Source organism: Pseudoliparis swirei, chromosome 16 (genome assembly GCF_029220125.1).
Source record: "Pseudoliparis swirei isolate HS2019 ecotype Mariana Trench chromosome 16, NWPU_hadal_v1, whole genome shotgun sequence".
In the NCBI taxonomy this organism is placed as follows: Eukaryota; Metazoa; Chordata; class Actinopteri; order Perciformes; family Liparidae; genus Pseudoliparis; species Pseudoliparis swirei.
Genome location: NC_079403.1, coordinates 11,092,892 through 11,109,104, shown reverse-complemented (window position 1 = coordinate 11,109,104; position 16,213 = coordinate 11,092,892). Strand labels below are relative to the sequence as shown.

At 42.4% G+C, this 16,213-nt stretch overlaps 2 protein-coding genes across 2 annotated transcripts in view; both read right to left on the bottom strand.

Annotated features, from left to right (window-relative positions):
* Positions 1-4,574, bottom strand: part of c16h8orf34 (chromosome 16 C8orf34 homolog) — a 37,612-nt gene extending 33,038 nt beyond the window's left edge. The window contains exon 1 of the mRNA XM_056434700.1: positions 4,491-4,574. Coding sequence (XP_056290675.1) covers positions 4,491-4,559 — 69 coding nt within the window. The 5' untranslated portion in view covers positions 4,560-4,574. The remainder of the gene's footprint in view (positions 1-4,490) is intronic.
* Positions 4,575-5,530: 956 nt separating this feature from the next.
* Positions 5,531-16,213, bottom strand: part of prex2 (phosphatidylinositol-3,4,5-trisphosphate-dependent Rac exchange factor 2) — an 83,501-nt gene continuing 72,818 nt past the window's right edge. Inside the window, exons 37-41 of the mRNA XM_056433825.1 lie at positions 15,484-15,550; positions 14,397-14,587; positions 11,255-11,357; positions 8,336-8,403; positions 5,531-6,432 (exon numbers count right to left, since the gene is read on the bottom strand). Coding sequence (XP_056289800.1) covers positions 6,387-6,432; positions 8,336-8,403; positions 11,255-11,357; positions 14,397-14,587; positions 15,484-15,550 — 475 coding nt within the window. The 3' untranslated portion in view covers positions 5,531-6,386. The remainder of the gene's footprint in view (positions 6,433-8,335; positions 8,404-11,254; positions 11,358-14,396; positions 14,588-15,483; positions 15,551-16,213) is intronic.

The following is a 16,213-nucleotide window of genomic DNA, read 5'->3' as shown; positions in this document are numbered from 1 at the left end:
ATGCCGTGATTGCTCTGATGAAGACTGTTGTTGTTTATTTGTTAATCAATCGCTCTGAATGTGCATGGTGTTGATTTCTAAATATAAACTATACTGTCTTCCCCGTCCTTTAGAGATAACAAGAAGGAAAAGGCTTCAGTTCCATTTCCACGCTGTGCTGTAACAAAGCGCCATGGGAAATCTCTAAATTGATTGTATAAACTTTTAGCATGCCTTCAAAGAGTTTTAATAGGGTTTTTTAATTAAAATTTGAGTGAGCATCTGTTATTAGATATAAATACACACCATAAGGCACCAGCATATACATTAATGATGAACTTGGCTAAAACCTGCCTTCATCATACCACTGAGCTCTAGCGTCATAAGAAGCACCACTTCTCAAATCATCACTATGTTTCTGTAATATCTGATCTAGTTTGGCAGGTACTTTTGCTTTAAAGAATAAGAATACTTGTTTAAAAGGATATAAAAACAAGTTACATAAAAACGAGTTACATGCACACATACATGCACACAGTTTCACTGAAACAAGGAGACAGAGCACACGGCGGCTACAGTGAGTGGAAATGGCTCAAAACCAATTACACCAAGTCCAATAAATGACCTCTTAAAGGAATACATCAATAGGTGAGACAGTGTGTGTGTGTGTGTGTGTGTGTGTGTGTGTGTGTGTGTGTGTGTGTGTGTGTGTGTGTGTGTGTGTGTGTGTGTGTGTGTGTGTGTCCAAGTCCTGCCTGCCTGACCTCTTTCCAGTACTGCAGGGCAGCGCGAGACCCTGAGCACAGCAGATTGGAAGCACTGAGCAGGTCGGAGCGAACCCTTTCCACGAGGACGGGAGACACATCTCTGGGGAGCAGGAAAGTCATTTATCTGTCCTATAAGTAGCAGCGAGGAACAGAGCCGCTTCACGGAGTCTAATCCAAGGCATGAGCTCAAAGTGCAGATTTAACATCACTGTGCAAGCTAATTCTCACTGAGCAGAACTGATTCTTTTATATGAAAGTAAATGTGAGGCGTGAACACGTCTTGATGATAAGAGAGAAAGAAAAATATATAAGCATGAAGTAAAAAAAGGCATTAAATTAAGGCAATTAAATTGATTATTTATATATTCATGTTTTATGAACATCTCTCTATTTTACATTATCATTTGATCCGTTTGATTTAATGAATTAGATCCAGAATATCCCTCATCAGTACTTCATTAAAATCAGCTATGAATCATAAGAACCAAGCTGAGACCAATAATCACTTGGTAATAGATATTCATTTCTTTAGAAAGATATCTGCAGAATGTGCAACAGGACAAGATGTTGGTGTTGGAATCGTCCGGTTTCCGTATGGCGTTGGAGTAATATTGACCAATCGCGTTTGAGCGGCTTTGGTTTCATGCAGCTAAAGAGTTTGTGTGGACCCCTAGAAATATAGTCCGTTGCCTTAAGAAGCTAAATGGTTCAGACATTGGATATTATCAGACATATTTAAGCTACTGAAGTCACTAAAGAAGAAAGTCAGACTCCACCGTGAACAATGAGAGCGATTCTTGCACAAAACGGTGTAATTATTCACATCTGACTGTTACGCCAATTACGGTTCAATGCGGTGACATTTTTGTTGTTCTAGATTTCTCTGACTTCTCTGTTCCAACAGAACAATTATACATCGCCTGAGGTATGATTGACAGACCTTCAGGGAGGAACATGAGAGGAGGCTGTGCACTGTCTGCCGATGAAGACCTCCTGGTGCTGTTACGTGTCACAACTGAAGTGATCCTGTCACCGTGTGACGGGGACCTTTATCCTTAGCATGTTGCAGCAGCTAACACCATTTCATTTATCTTCTTACTATGTGCATCATATAGAGTGTAACAAAGGACCTTGAACATGTGGCCTTCAACTCTTTAATGCCTTTACTGACTATCACTCAGAAGGATGTGACGGGTCCCGCTGCACTGCAACTGTGAGGTGATTGAAAAAGACTTTCTGTTTGAAAAGAATATCATTGTATCAACACGGGCAAGAGGCTGACAACAATCTGGAGGGCAATTACTTCAATTATTATGAAAGGCCGCTTCACTTTTTGGAGAATAGTTGATGTTGCCTCAGCTTGCTATCTCTGCTAAAGCAACCGTTTCATTAGCGAAGAAATCAATTTGATGGCAAATCATAAGCTGTGTCTCCTCAGAGTGAGTAAATGAACCCCTGAATGCGGCTTCTGTGTGTTGGGTGTGAGGAAGAGGTGGTGGGGCTTCGTGGATGAGTGTTGAAGTGAGGAGGAAGAAGAGTTTGGGTGAGGACACTGATGAAGACAGTGACAGGAAGTAAGAAACCCAGGGTGGAGGTTAGAAAGCTCAAGGAGGGAACACTTTGACATTTATCTCATATCTCGCATGATAGGACATTTATATGCACGTGTTTCTAAAGGCTCCACCACGAATGAAATGTATGAAGTAGTTATTGTACATAAAAAAGTAAGATGGCCTTTAAAATGAACATAACTGTGAAAGATGATTGTTTCTGCTCGCATGGAAACCAACCGGACCAGTGGGAGGCAATCCCTCCAATTATATTCTTTAATTGTTGAGATTATCGGTGAAAATCGACCATCAAATTGTCCCAATGTTGTAGCGTTTCGTATGGATTGCACTTTGTAACTACTGGAAATGGAAAGATATTATACGCCGGAATAGTACTCTTGAATTTGGAAACAGTTTTGTGTCATTTTGACGGACACATTTTCTCTCTAAATGTCAGGATTGAACGGCAATCAAACTCTCAGCCAGCTCCTTTCTGGTTACAGCAGCGCAGCAGAGTAGACGTATTATTACGTCTGCTGTGCCAGTTCACTGTATCAGATAAAGTCAATTACCAGGAGTATTACAGCTGCTCTTTTATGGCTTTTCTTATGAAAACAAGCTTTATTCTTCAAAACTGAATGCATGTGAATGGGTTGAAGTTTTTTGGAGCAACAATAAAATGGCCAAAGCTTTTTAAGTGCAACACCAAGGTAGCAGCTACATCCTTTTCTCGTGAAAAAAGCATCAGAACAAGGAGGGTTTTCAGATATTCTCCTCTTACTACGCCTCTTTCTCACTCCCTTTCAAAAACTGTCGGAGTCCCAGAAAAATCATTACACAAAGCAGCCACACAATACAACACTATTCACCGTCTAAATAATGTGAACAATGCAGCTATTCTCTGTGTGCGTGTTGGTCTGAATGTAACCTATGATTGGTATCTTAAGGGAGCACTTTGGGATGCAATACACACATAAAAGCATCACCATAAGATACAGAAAAGTGTGTCTGTTTTTTACCACAAGCGTCACCATTAACTTACAAAAAGCACTTCACATGAATACATTTTCATTTGTCACAAAAAGGAGCCCAAAAAAAGAGAAAATACACAAACTGAAGCAGAGAGGAGGGAGGGAGGGGGGGGGGGTAGCGGCAGGTGAAAGAGAAAGATGGAGAGAGGAAAGACAAACAGAGAGAGAGAGCACACAGAGGACTCGTGTCCAGTTGAGCCTCAATGACTCAATGTGGCCTCACCGTGAGATCGTGTGTCTCCATCATGGTTCAACGCATGAGGCCTGCATCTCTGTCCATGGTGCTGAAACATGCCTCACTACTGCTCTTACATCTGGTTTACATACAGACTATCTGTGTGTGTGCGTACGTGTGTATGTGTGTGCGTGTGCGCGCGCGCGTTTGTGTGTGTGTGTGTGTGCTGCTAATGCGTAGCCAGCCGAAGGACACAAGTGAGACGTCAGCACTTTGATAAAAATACATCATGTGCATGTGGCTGTGCCATGAGGACAGAGCACTTCGCGGGGATCACGCAGGAGCCTTCTTCAGATCTGCTGCATCTCATGCCAAAGCCGGTTCACATGGATCTCCTGTCCGCCTCTCCTTCTTTACTCTGATCACACCTGTGCGGTCCTGCTTTAACCAAGACACCCAATAGCAAACAAAGGATGAAGTCATGCTCTCCCCCCGGGTTTCCCCGGGATGCGCACACCGGTCCCCTGACGGGCAGAGGCAGGTAGTGAGTTGAGTCCACTGCACAGTGGAGCCAACCCTGCTGCGCAGAGATGGATAACAACTGGTTTCTCCTTGTGTTCTATAACTTTAACGAACTGTAACAATGTCGACTGGGACAGCAGCATCTTTTTAAAATGCAAATCACTGATGGGAAGGCGAAGCATGGAGACGTGGAGCGCAGTGGGACGCTTCAGAAAGACAGTCTCACACCAAAGTGCAATAAAATAAACAAATCAAAAAGGTTTTACCAGCTGATTGTTTTTCAACATCTGTAAAATGAAGTGTAGTGAGTAATACTCCTCTTCAGTGTCACCTCGGCTAGCTCCAGTGTGACCGCTCACATTGCAGATGCTCGTTAAGCGCAACCCAAAGCGAGGATGAAACGAAATGCTCTTTTTAAATCGTCAGCCAACAACTTGAGAGTTCTTGGTCACATCGGTGCACTCACCTCAAACAAAGGTCCGATTCTATTTGTCTCCAGATATGACTGAATTCTTGACTGTTGAAGGGACGCCATGAAGAAACTGTTGTGCCTCGCAGGAGCTTCTTTTTTTTTTTTTAGCAGGATGAAATCATGAGGGGAGCCGGCGGGTCGCACGTCGTCCTTCAAGACGCGTCTCGGCGACTACAATGTGCAGCAAGATGTCACCGGGTTCGGGGCTGCAGCCACGGTGAGTTCAGACGGTTCGCGTTAAGTGCGGCGCAGGCTGCTGGGAGCCCGGCTCACTGTGGACACTCAGCCCGGGACCATCCGCAGTGAGTCGCCTCGCTCACTTTCTGGCGGCAGCGGCGTCCCGGTAGAAGCCAATGGCACCGCAGCTCCGTGACAGAGATCACAAATCATCCGCCCACTGGCTGCCGGCGGTGTTACCGATGCCACCGCCACTCCCATTTACCGGTGAGTAAATGGGAGTGGCTCATAGCTTTATATATATATATAAATACAATATAAATATAAATAATATAAATCATATATATATATACACACATATATACATTAAATATAAATATATGTATATTTAGATATATAAATTAAATATAAATATTGATATATATTTATATAAATATTAAATATATATATTTACATATATATAAATAATAAATATATATATAAATACTATGTATATATATGTAATATAAATATTATAAATACAGTTTATATATAATTGTATATATATAATATATATATATATACTATATAGTATACGGTTTATGCTACCGTGAGAATGATGCTTCGAATCCGTCTCCCTGACTGCTAATGAAACGGCGCAACAAGTCTATAAAAAAGAAGAAGCTGTAATTCATTTGAACTGCCAATTAAGTAGCCAAACAGTTAGTAAGCAACAATGTGTCGGAACTTAAGTAGGATACTTGTATAAATGTTGTGTGTGTGTGTATCATTATATTTGTACATGCTGTGTGTATGAGAGCATTTTTCATAGTGTTTTGAAGATATCTGTAGCAACAATCAACCAGAGGAAACACTGCTGGAGCTTATTGATGCAGTTTATTACCACTTGTTTGTTTGCATAGTGAGCTATTCATCTACAATGATTTATCCAAGAATAAGTAACAGAGGGACACTTTAATCCTGAGTACTGTCAATATAAAATAACAGAATATATTTCATAGCTCTACTTCCACAAACCTAGTGTATGTTAATACTGATAAACCGATAAAAATATTCATCTGCATGCATGCAACAGTCATAGCAATCCAAACACAATGGGAATCAATGGCATGACTCTTTTCACACATTCACACACCACATTTGTATATTTACAAGCGAATAAACATGTTGAGGAAGGTAACAAAACACACATTCATATAGTTATCCAATACTGAGATATAATCAATAAAGCATAGAAGTCAGATCTGGACAGAAGCAGGCAATTATTGGCTACTTTTACCACAAAACAAAGCCAAATATCCATGAATCCAAATTAGCTTGCTTTGTTCATATACAAATTAAAATAAGATCATGAAATGAAAATGTCCCCTATGAAAGCAGCCCATAATCAGACGACAGTGACCTGATGGGATCATTCCTTTGCATCAGGCTAATTGAACAGCATTCTCAGGTATACATCTTTTGTTGTGAGTCCTTGTCTTGTCAGATGAAGTATATGAAAAAAATAAAAAATATATGTATAGAGTACAACAATGGAAAATATAAAGTATTAAAAATACTATTTATGGTTTTAAAAATCCTATTTACACTTTAGGCAGCTACCCTGGACATATCAAATGGACCCAATGTCTGTCCTTTATTAGGTTGAGCCCTAATGAGTGGAGGGAGGACGCAATGCTTCTCGAGACTTCAGCATCCCCTGGATGCAATGCATTATGGGTCACCATCCGGGGGTGGAGGCTGGCACAGCTTGTACAACCTGATTAGAGAAACATGGACAACATTTTTTTCATTTAATCACTTTGTAGTCCAAAGTGCGTGAACACAAAGCAGTGATCACTTCTCCAGGCAACAGGTCTTTGTCTGGTGAGGAAGGAGAAGCTCGTCTTCAAGCTGCTGTCTCAGGGAGAAAACTGTCAGCATGGAAACATTATTATTCTTAGTAGCACAGCTCCGTGCTACAAAGTCAAACAACATTAACAATGTAAACGACATTTTAAAGTTGTTGTTGCTACAATTCAACTTGATAAACTACAGCTTGATAACATTTATTAAAATGTAGAGTAGCCATATGCTTGATATTTTAAATGCCACATGTAATATGCATTAGTCGGTTGTTTGAATTTTCTTTTTTACTATTTAAAAATTCATAGCAGTGCACTTCATAATTAAGTATGACATGGTCTGTTCTGCTGCCTTCATGAACAATAATTTACTTCTACAACACTTTGTTTGGTTTTACCCATGATTGATGGCTTGATTTTTTAAAATTTTATCTCAGTATAATCTCCAGTACAATCAGCTATCCCCTGCATCCTAATACAGCACTGCTGTCTTCTGTAGTTTAAATAATTGATCCAACCACTCACATCTTTTAGTCTGGATGAGAAACGGCCGCAGGGTAAACTCACACTAACATGTTACTTTAATTTACAGAACGGTGAACAACCGGCTATGGTCTTATGATACACAATACACATATCCATATTCTGCTGCAGTCACTCACGCTGCAACAATTCTGACATAATCCTAGTGGGAGTGCAGCAATTTTGCTCTGCGACCACAATGTCTCAACACTAATCATCCTGCGACTTAATTGTATTTGTCAATTTCACTAAAAGGTTCAAAAGGGCTGCCTGTCACACAGAAGCCTATATGTCACAGCCAAATGGCTGCGGCAGTCCTCGTCCTCGTCTCGGGGCCACTGAGTGCAGGGAGCTCCCTTCTAATGAAAGCATTTGGCCCCCGTCCTGCACAAGAAGCACACACACATGCATACAGTACAGTACTAACACATGCGCTTCTGAAAGGCTGAATTACACTAACTATAGAGAGATGGACATTATAGGAGAAAGTATTCAAACTGGTGGAATGGTCTATGTTTTGGTCGAAAATCACAAGTTTGTATGCTGATTTTAAACCTTTCTTAGAACCCTTTATTTATTTACTTATATCTAATATTGTTTATTTATGCTTTCCCACATGGTAAATAATTAAGAGCAGAGGCCGTTGTAGTTAATCACCTATAACATGCTAATGTTGCTCAAAGCCTTTAATTATCTTGTCCAAGAGATTATGTATTTGGAAGTTAACGTCAGCGTGTGAATCCGTGAATCTATTCGTCTGTCTGTACATACTGCTGAACCCATCAGTCTAATATTGTGTGTGCTCATTTATGACTGTATGCTCAAGTATCTCTCGTGGTGTCATTGACTCACTCGTATTTTATTGCCAACAAATTCTATTGTCTGTTTCATACCGCCGTTGACCGCCGACTCCTCACTAGTCTTAACCGGCCGGTAGGGGACGTGATCATCGACTGCTTCATTTAAGACTCTCGTTGGCGCTACGGATTATGAATGGTTCCTCTCTTGGTTTTCACCCCGAGGTAATACAAGTGCATGTATGTTATTTAAAACCCTCCCTTTGCAAATGACAAAGCGAGCTGGTGGGGATGGCTGCACACATTAAAATCAGAGCAGATCTGTTACGTGAGGCGTGAAAGTGAAAACGGTGTCTGATACCTTGCGGGCTACACTGTGGGAAATAGTGGTTTGTAGTGATCCAATCACACATGAGAGTGGTTGTCATTGCAGACACACACCTGGTGAAGACACCTTTCTGGTTTACTAAACATAAACAGGATGTGGCTGCAGTTTTACCGTGGGACTGATGACGGCGTGCGATCCCTCACTCCCAGATTCTTGGCGGAATTTTGAACTCTCGCCCCCTGAAAGACAAAAAGGCATCGAACGTTGATGACATCATGGATCAGGCCAAGCCATGCATAAGATCTAAGAAAAACCCCATAGTGAGAAGACACAAGAAGCACATGTTTGAGAAGTCAGCTGATGAGCGTCACGAATGGAGACCATCATCGCTTATGAGGATTTCCTTCAGCATTGCTTCCTGTCAGACGTGTAAGACAACAAAGTATAATTTCTAGACCAACCTCTCCTCTAAGTTTTATAAAGTAGATCTCGTATGATGCATGTTGAGGTCCTAATATTATAACTGCAGCTGCTATGTGCTGTATTTGTATTCTTTCACCACTATTAGCCAAAGACCACATGCAGTCTTTGTAAGGAAATACAAGTAAGTAGTAAGGGATTTGGAAGACTAATGGCTCTTGTATGCCAGTGTGTGACGGAGTTTGATTATGCCCCGTCTGCTCTTTGCTAATGTTCCGGCAGTCTGCCGGCTGTGTGCAGAGTCGGCAGAAACTAAAACATAGAAGCAACTCAGCTTCTCAGTTTAAAGACACAAGCACCTCTCAAATGCACCCGCTCTACCTCGACCTCTCTACCCCCGTGACGCACGCACACAAGCCACAAATACACAATCAAATCATTTTTGATGATGTCATCAAAGTCTACGCTTTGAGCAGAGGGAGCAACGGGCCAAAAGAGCATCAGCTGACCTCTCGGTTACAACTCTGCCGTTTTTCCATCTGACTGCCTGCCCAGAGATGCGTCTGGACAGTGGGATAACATCTGCAATTACTCAATGTCTATCCCAGCCATCCATTCTGATGCCTCCGGAGAGAGATGCCCCCAAATGACCCTAAAGGACACATGGCGACTGGCGAGCAGAGAAGGTCAGATGAATCGAGACAAAACTATAAAAAAGTTATTTCAACAAGTGCAACTTGTTTTAAGTATTTTAAGAAAAATAATTGGGTGCTTATTTTTAATGAACACTATTTCACATACGCATTAAAAATGCAGCATGTATTTTGAATTGTTGCAAATTTCATGTCCCTGTTCGTGGTCGCCAAATATGTTGTATAATCTTCTGTCGGCCGAGGTGATGAAGAATGTTGGTGATGAAAAGATCTCCGCGGACACTGTCTTGTTGCTGATATAATGCAGTTTTATTACAGAAAGAAAACAGGTCTAAACAGACGCCTTGAACGACTGGAGACTTTCAGGAATCGAATTGAGAAAGTCCAATGATCTAGCATTTTGATACGGGTTATATAGACAAAGAAAAGAGGCGTTCATGTTAGAATCTATGGGCTGGTTTCGAGCGGGCTTATAGCCCCCACCCCACATGATCTCATTCTACACGAAGGCTCCTCACCACCGAAACCTTGCGAGCCTCTGGGCTCATATCTATATTTATGCTGTACCTTTAATAGCTGTAATGCAAAATACACGACATATTGATCATTTTAAATTGCATTATATAATAACTACAATTTTGTATATGATTGTTGCATGATTGATGTCTCTGCACCTAAAACTGAAAGTAAATATTCTGCTGAGACCTCAATGGTTGAACCATCAATGACAAAGTGAAATAAATATCATCAGAAAACATTTTGAATATATTCTTTTCATTTGATCTGTCTCGATCCGCTGTAAGAAGTTTGCTCTAGAAATCCAAGGGGACTAAGATGTGCAAAATATATTCAATATATTACATTTCCTGGCATTTATAAAACCAGTTACTTGTTCCTTTCATATCCCGAAACAGGTAAAAACAAAAATAAAGGTCCAGAAGGATAACATGAGTTATCTTCATAAGTTAGTTTATGCTCTTCCTATAAAGTCCAATAAAAAAATGTCTGTCTTGATGTTTTTTTGCAAATCCATCTGTGATTGGACTCATTTTGCCCAAATCACTCATGCAGCCTCTTTCTGAATGATATTGTCTGGGCTTGATGGTTCTGCTGGGACCGGATGCTGTGCAGATAACCGTGTTGTCAGTGAGTAAGAAGAGGCGTGACTCAAACCTTGTGTGATACATTTATATTCATTAGATTCATTAGATGTCTAAAAGCAAGGACACACACACACACACACACACACACACAGTCGGGCAATGCAGTGCAAGCTCTCTCTATGTGGACTGCACCATCTGTTCTTGGTGGTGTTTATGTTAATAATGGTGCAAGAAAACAGAAAATGTCTTATGACAATCAGTCAATGACAATGAAACCATTAAAGGAAAAAGTTATGAAATGTCTTTTCATAATCTGTTACAAGCATCTCCAACAAGATGTATTTGTTCCCCCCCAGCCACATACAGTAGGACTCAAGGTCACACATTGCACAGCGCTGCACACTCCTGGCTGGCAGCCCAGTGCAGGAATGAAACGCCTCTCCTCCAGAAGGATATCGGGCTCTGGCCTAACCTCTTCTCTTGCTGGAAACTGCAATAAACCACTCACCAACCTTCTAATGACTGTATGAGATATGGGCCAAGATCATGGCTGGAGCCTTGTGTGGGGTCAACCTGTTTAGGCACTGAGAAAGTAATTAGGAATGTCCTCCCTTGACCCCATGTCGACATGCTGACGAACAAACGAGCTCCAGACCCCCAACCAACCTGCTCAGTTTCTCATTACTCTTTTTGTCGTCCCTCATTTGGTCGGTGGGAAATGAAACTGTAAAGCTAAAAAGCTAAAAGCCAAACAGACATAGCTGCTCCTCTAGATTGTTGGCACGCATTTGACTAAATGAAGCACGAGGTTTTATCTCATAGGTTTAGGTTTTATCTTTTGGATGCAGAGATCGCTCTGAGAGGGGATTGTCACCGCGGGGACATGTCGCGCTGTGCATGTGTGTGAAACGTACCTGTTTCCTCATCACATCAGTGGCCTGCATGATGCAGCGAGGAGGCAGACCGTGGTTGCGGGCCAGCAGGATGGCCTGCTCCAGTGTCACACTCAGGGTGCAGCTGTTGGACAGAGAGGACAAAACATAAGGTCGAGCTCAAAAATGCGCGCTCTGTCTGAATATGTATCAGATCTTGCGGATCTGAATAATGATGTGTTAATTCAGTTTCATTGGGTCCAAAAACATTATTTATCTTCATATTTCTTACATTCTGAACAATCAGAGCACACAGGTGGTGCTCGACACAATAAAATCATCTGTAGTGACCATAAAACATCTTGTCTCACTCGACAGCAGAACATGAATTCATGGCAGTTAAAGTAGTATTTGTAACAGATGGAGATTGAAAGCAGGACTGAAGCAAACATCAACAGAAAACAAAAGCATGCCAACAATCAAACTGGGCTCCTTCCAGATCTAATGAATCTGTGGCAGGTTTCAGTTCGACTACATCAGATCTGGCGGTGAGCTTCCTGCTCCTCTTGGCACCTCGTCTTTGCCTTCACATTCCTCCCGCTTCACCTTCGCTCGTCTCCCCTCTAATTAATCATTTCATTTACCACTGGAATGTCACTCACAGCGAGCAAAGCCCGGAGCATCAAGGGAGTAACGAACCTCCTGATCTTTGCTTGAGAGCGAGCAGAAAGAGAGAGTAACAACTCCAGGAGGTCCAGAAGGTGATACTTCCCACTGCAGCACAGAGTAGAGGGTCCACGTACGAGTCGTTGCCTCCCCTGTGGCAGAGGCGACAAACTCTCGCCACCGTGAGGGTGTGATGTGTGTAAGACACACACACACACACACACAGGCAGCATGTGGCTACATCCATGGAGAGCCTGTGACAGGTGTCAAGGCGGCTGTCGACCTTTCTGTGTTAAGAAGCCGTGCTCGTCCATCGATCCGGGCCGTTTCACTGCCGATTGAACTCTCTAAAGTTTCAAAGCTGCCAGGCTCGGTTTCATTGAGTAACATTGCCAAGTGGCTGTTAAGAAATATGAACTGTTTGTTTAATATCTCCCTCTCTTGTGGCAGGATGTCACACCAACTGAGAAAAGCTTTTGTTTTTCTTTTTTTTGAGAGGAGTGATGAGAATTTATTGCTGCCAGAAGATATTACTTTGTTCTAAAAAGTCCCCTTGAGTTCCATGACAGCCGAACTTGATGTGATAAAAAAGAATTAACTCAACAATCATCGCCAGTATGTGACAAAAAATATCCACTAAAGAATTGCAAAAGAGTGTCCTATGCAGGCCAACTCAGAATATTTAAAGCACCCATTTTGAGCTTCCTACAGCAATACAGGAATTCACCCACAGAGGATCTTTAAATATCTCTTCAGCTGGAGCAGGATGAAGGAACTGAACGAAATCTGTGTGTGTGTGTGTGTGTGTGTGGCAGACAGGCTGTACTGCTTCCCTTTTCATTAGGGCTAGTGAGATAGTATGAGGTACACATCTGTTTTATGTTGTTCCATATCCATTAACACTCTGTGCTCTATCCAGATCCAAGTCCATTCTGATAAATGAGATGAAACAAAAGAGCGACAGAGAAAGGCAAAGAGGAGGCGAGAAGTGTATCGAGTCCCAACATTTATAACAGAGAAATAACTCTTGAATATTGTGAAATTTGACTTTCATGAATGAAAAGCTAGTAAGTGCCTAGGAATGTGGATCAGGCTTCCTGCCTGTGATACTTTCTCCTCCTCTGACGTCGTCTTTTGTTCTGCTGGCACACAATGAACTCTCCTTTTCCCTCTCTAATGCTTTTTGTGGGGGTGATGGACAAAAAAAGTGTGGAGAAGAAAGCAGCGCAGCATTTTGCAAAACGCCAAAATTACAGGCTTTCACTGTTATTAAAACTCATCCATCACGTCAACTTATCCAATCAATAGGGCCTGAGAAGGCGGCCACACTGATAATGCAATCTCCACATTAATGATCTACTGGCTTCACCATTTACATGAACAATAATGCATGGATTCCTTTTGAATAGTTTCATGTTTCAAATTATATTGCGAATATATGTATATTAAAGAGAGAGATTGACATTGGTTTTATGGATATTTGAATTAGGCAAAACCCTGATCACTCACATTCCAGTGAATCCAATACGTCCATCAGCCTGCAGCTTTGGAGGGTAAAACGGAGTTTAAGGAGGAAGCCAGTGCACAAATAATCCCAAATATGGCAGCCTTGCAACCTGCTGTGACACGGTACACTCAGCCCGCATGTCTGGGTGAGTTATAGCTTTTGTGTATAATTGCACAATCGCACACACACACACACACACACACACACACACACTCACAAACACACACAAACACAGTGGGTTAATAGAGTAGTAGCAGTCACTGCACAGACAGGAACCTTCTATTCGAGCTCAGGCAACCAGGCGGCTCCATCCACAGCACTTTATCAAGCCATCGCTCACATCCGGCGAACGCATTGAAAGCGAACGTGTGTGAGCCTGTGCATGTGACTGAGACAAAAGTATGTGGAAAATGTCGTGGGGGTAAAGAAAGAGGGTGTCAGAGAAAAGGGCGGGCGGGCGGACGGGTGGATGGAAAGAGTCGGTAAGAGATGAAGGCTGTGGATCCGTGGTGACAAACGATCAGGATATTTCTGTTCTCGTGCACTGATAAATGATGCCCTCAGCAGCAGGTGAATTATGCTGCCATATATAGAATTAAATGAGAATGGAAGTAATTGACCTGTCTCCATCCTGTAGAACATGCTATGCCTACTTGAAAGTCCTTCATCTGGCCTGGGAAACAACGGGCCCTATTAATAAGAATATGCTGCTGGTAATTAATGCATAGAGATGTGTATTTATAGAAAATCCCATTGGTGAGGAGTGCAGGGTTCTCATGAAATTGAGAGGTCAGTAGGAGATAAAAGAAGGTGCAGAGAACCATGGAACAAACTGTAATCGAAATAGTTACAAGTTGAGAAGAGCGTTAATGCAAGAGAGACGAAAGAGAAGAGAAAGCTGAAAGAGAGCTGTCAAACGCAGGAAAGCGTTAAGCAGGAACGTTTCATTTAAGTGGAGGTGGTTCCTACAGAGCTGGAAGAAATGTCCAGCATATGTGCCCAAACACTCACCGGTGAACACCGCTGTTGCACATGACGATGTGTGTGGCTCCCAGACGTGAGCAGAGCTCAGAGGCCACGGAGAGCAGCCCCACTCCAGAAGCCCCGCAGGCGGTGTACTGACAGGCAGCAGTCCGCCGACAACTGATGAAGCTCTCCATCAGACGGTACAGCTCCTCCAGAGCATTAAAGGGGCACATCAACTGGGCAGACACAGTGGGAGATGGGTGAGTGGGGTCCAACGAGGAAGAAATGCACTGCCAAGCTGTATGATGAGCAGAATGCATGAAAGGGTCGAGCGGCTGACTATGAGGTGCTTGCGCTCCTTAAGTTGACTCGGGTTGTGCTATAAATGCAGTTTATTACAATACACTGCATTTACAATAAAACAGAGCTGCCCACTGGGAAGGCATGCCCGCTTCCTAGTGGCCACCACAGAATATATCACGTGAGGTATCCTTTTACAGTATTTTACGGCTTAACTTTACTTTACATTCATGCAGTTCAGGTTTCTTTCATTTGTGGAATTATTTTCAGTACAGATGGACAGAACATCACATACAACACACAGGACATAAGTGCAGAAATAAAAGAAGATTACAGAACACACTCCACGTACAATTACAATTAAGCCAACTTTGATGAAATTTGCAACTGCAGCACTTTGGGGAAGAAGCTCCGGTTAAAGTGTTCTGCCTGGTCTCTAAGGGACCTGCAGGTGGTGACCCGGGAGGAGAGGGGTGTCTGTGACATTGACTGCACTGAGATGGCGAGTAGTGTGCATAGTATGTCAAGTGTGGATTTGCAGCCTGCTGTAGTGATAATTGTGTTCATTTTTTTTAGTGATTCCCTACATTAGTAGTGACAGGACAAAATGGATGATGACTGTGAAATTGGTTCTGTTTTTTGAGTCGTCTCAGGAAATATAGCATTTTATTGCATTTAATGGGCCGTTGAGGTCTGTTGAGGTGTGCCAAGGAATTTGCTGCAGCTCTTCTTTGCTCGATTTTACATATCATTTGACATTCCACACTTCAGCATGAAGATCTATTCCCTGATGTCGTGAATGCAGCATGAGGTTGCGTGGGGTTGTTCTTACCTTGTCTACGAGGGCTGCTTTGGGTGCAGAGCTAGGCGGCATGTTGGACTGATCCAGGTAGAAGGCCCTAGGGGAAGAAACAACAGTTTCCACATTGAGTGATTCTAACTTGATATCTGAAATGCAGCGGGATAAAGAAAACAATGGGCGTTAAGTATTAACATACTGCTTGAAAAACACTGTGGCCTTCTTTTTCTCTGCACCATGAGGTCATCAGGAGCACCGGCCGGGAAAAGTAGGCCACCTGCTCATTATGGAGCTCCACCATCTGACTATCAATCATGAGAGTAACTTGGACAGCGCTCAGCAGAAACACCAAAGAAGCATCACCTGTCCTGGGCATCGCTCCAAATGCCATTGCCTCATTCATTCATAGAGTACAGTGGATGTGGTGCTATTTTCCTCTGTCGTCCTCCGGAGGCAGCACTGGACTGGTGTCATTATGCAGAGGATATGCATGCCGCAATGAGTCCATCTGAGGTGGAGTGCTGCTGGTGCAAACTCAGCACTCTGTGACTCCATCAAATCTAAGTAATCCAGCAGTGTGCTTAAAATAGCTCCACTACGCCACATTAAATCCCTTGTACTAAAATCACATACGACATTACTTCTTTGCAAGAAGCAATACTAATGTACACACACAGTCACACATAGAGAACACATTCCTGAAATCAGGAATAGTCGAAGAAAAAAATGTAAACATGTTTTAAGAGATGCAGCAAGTGCAGAC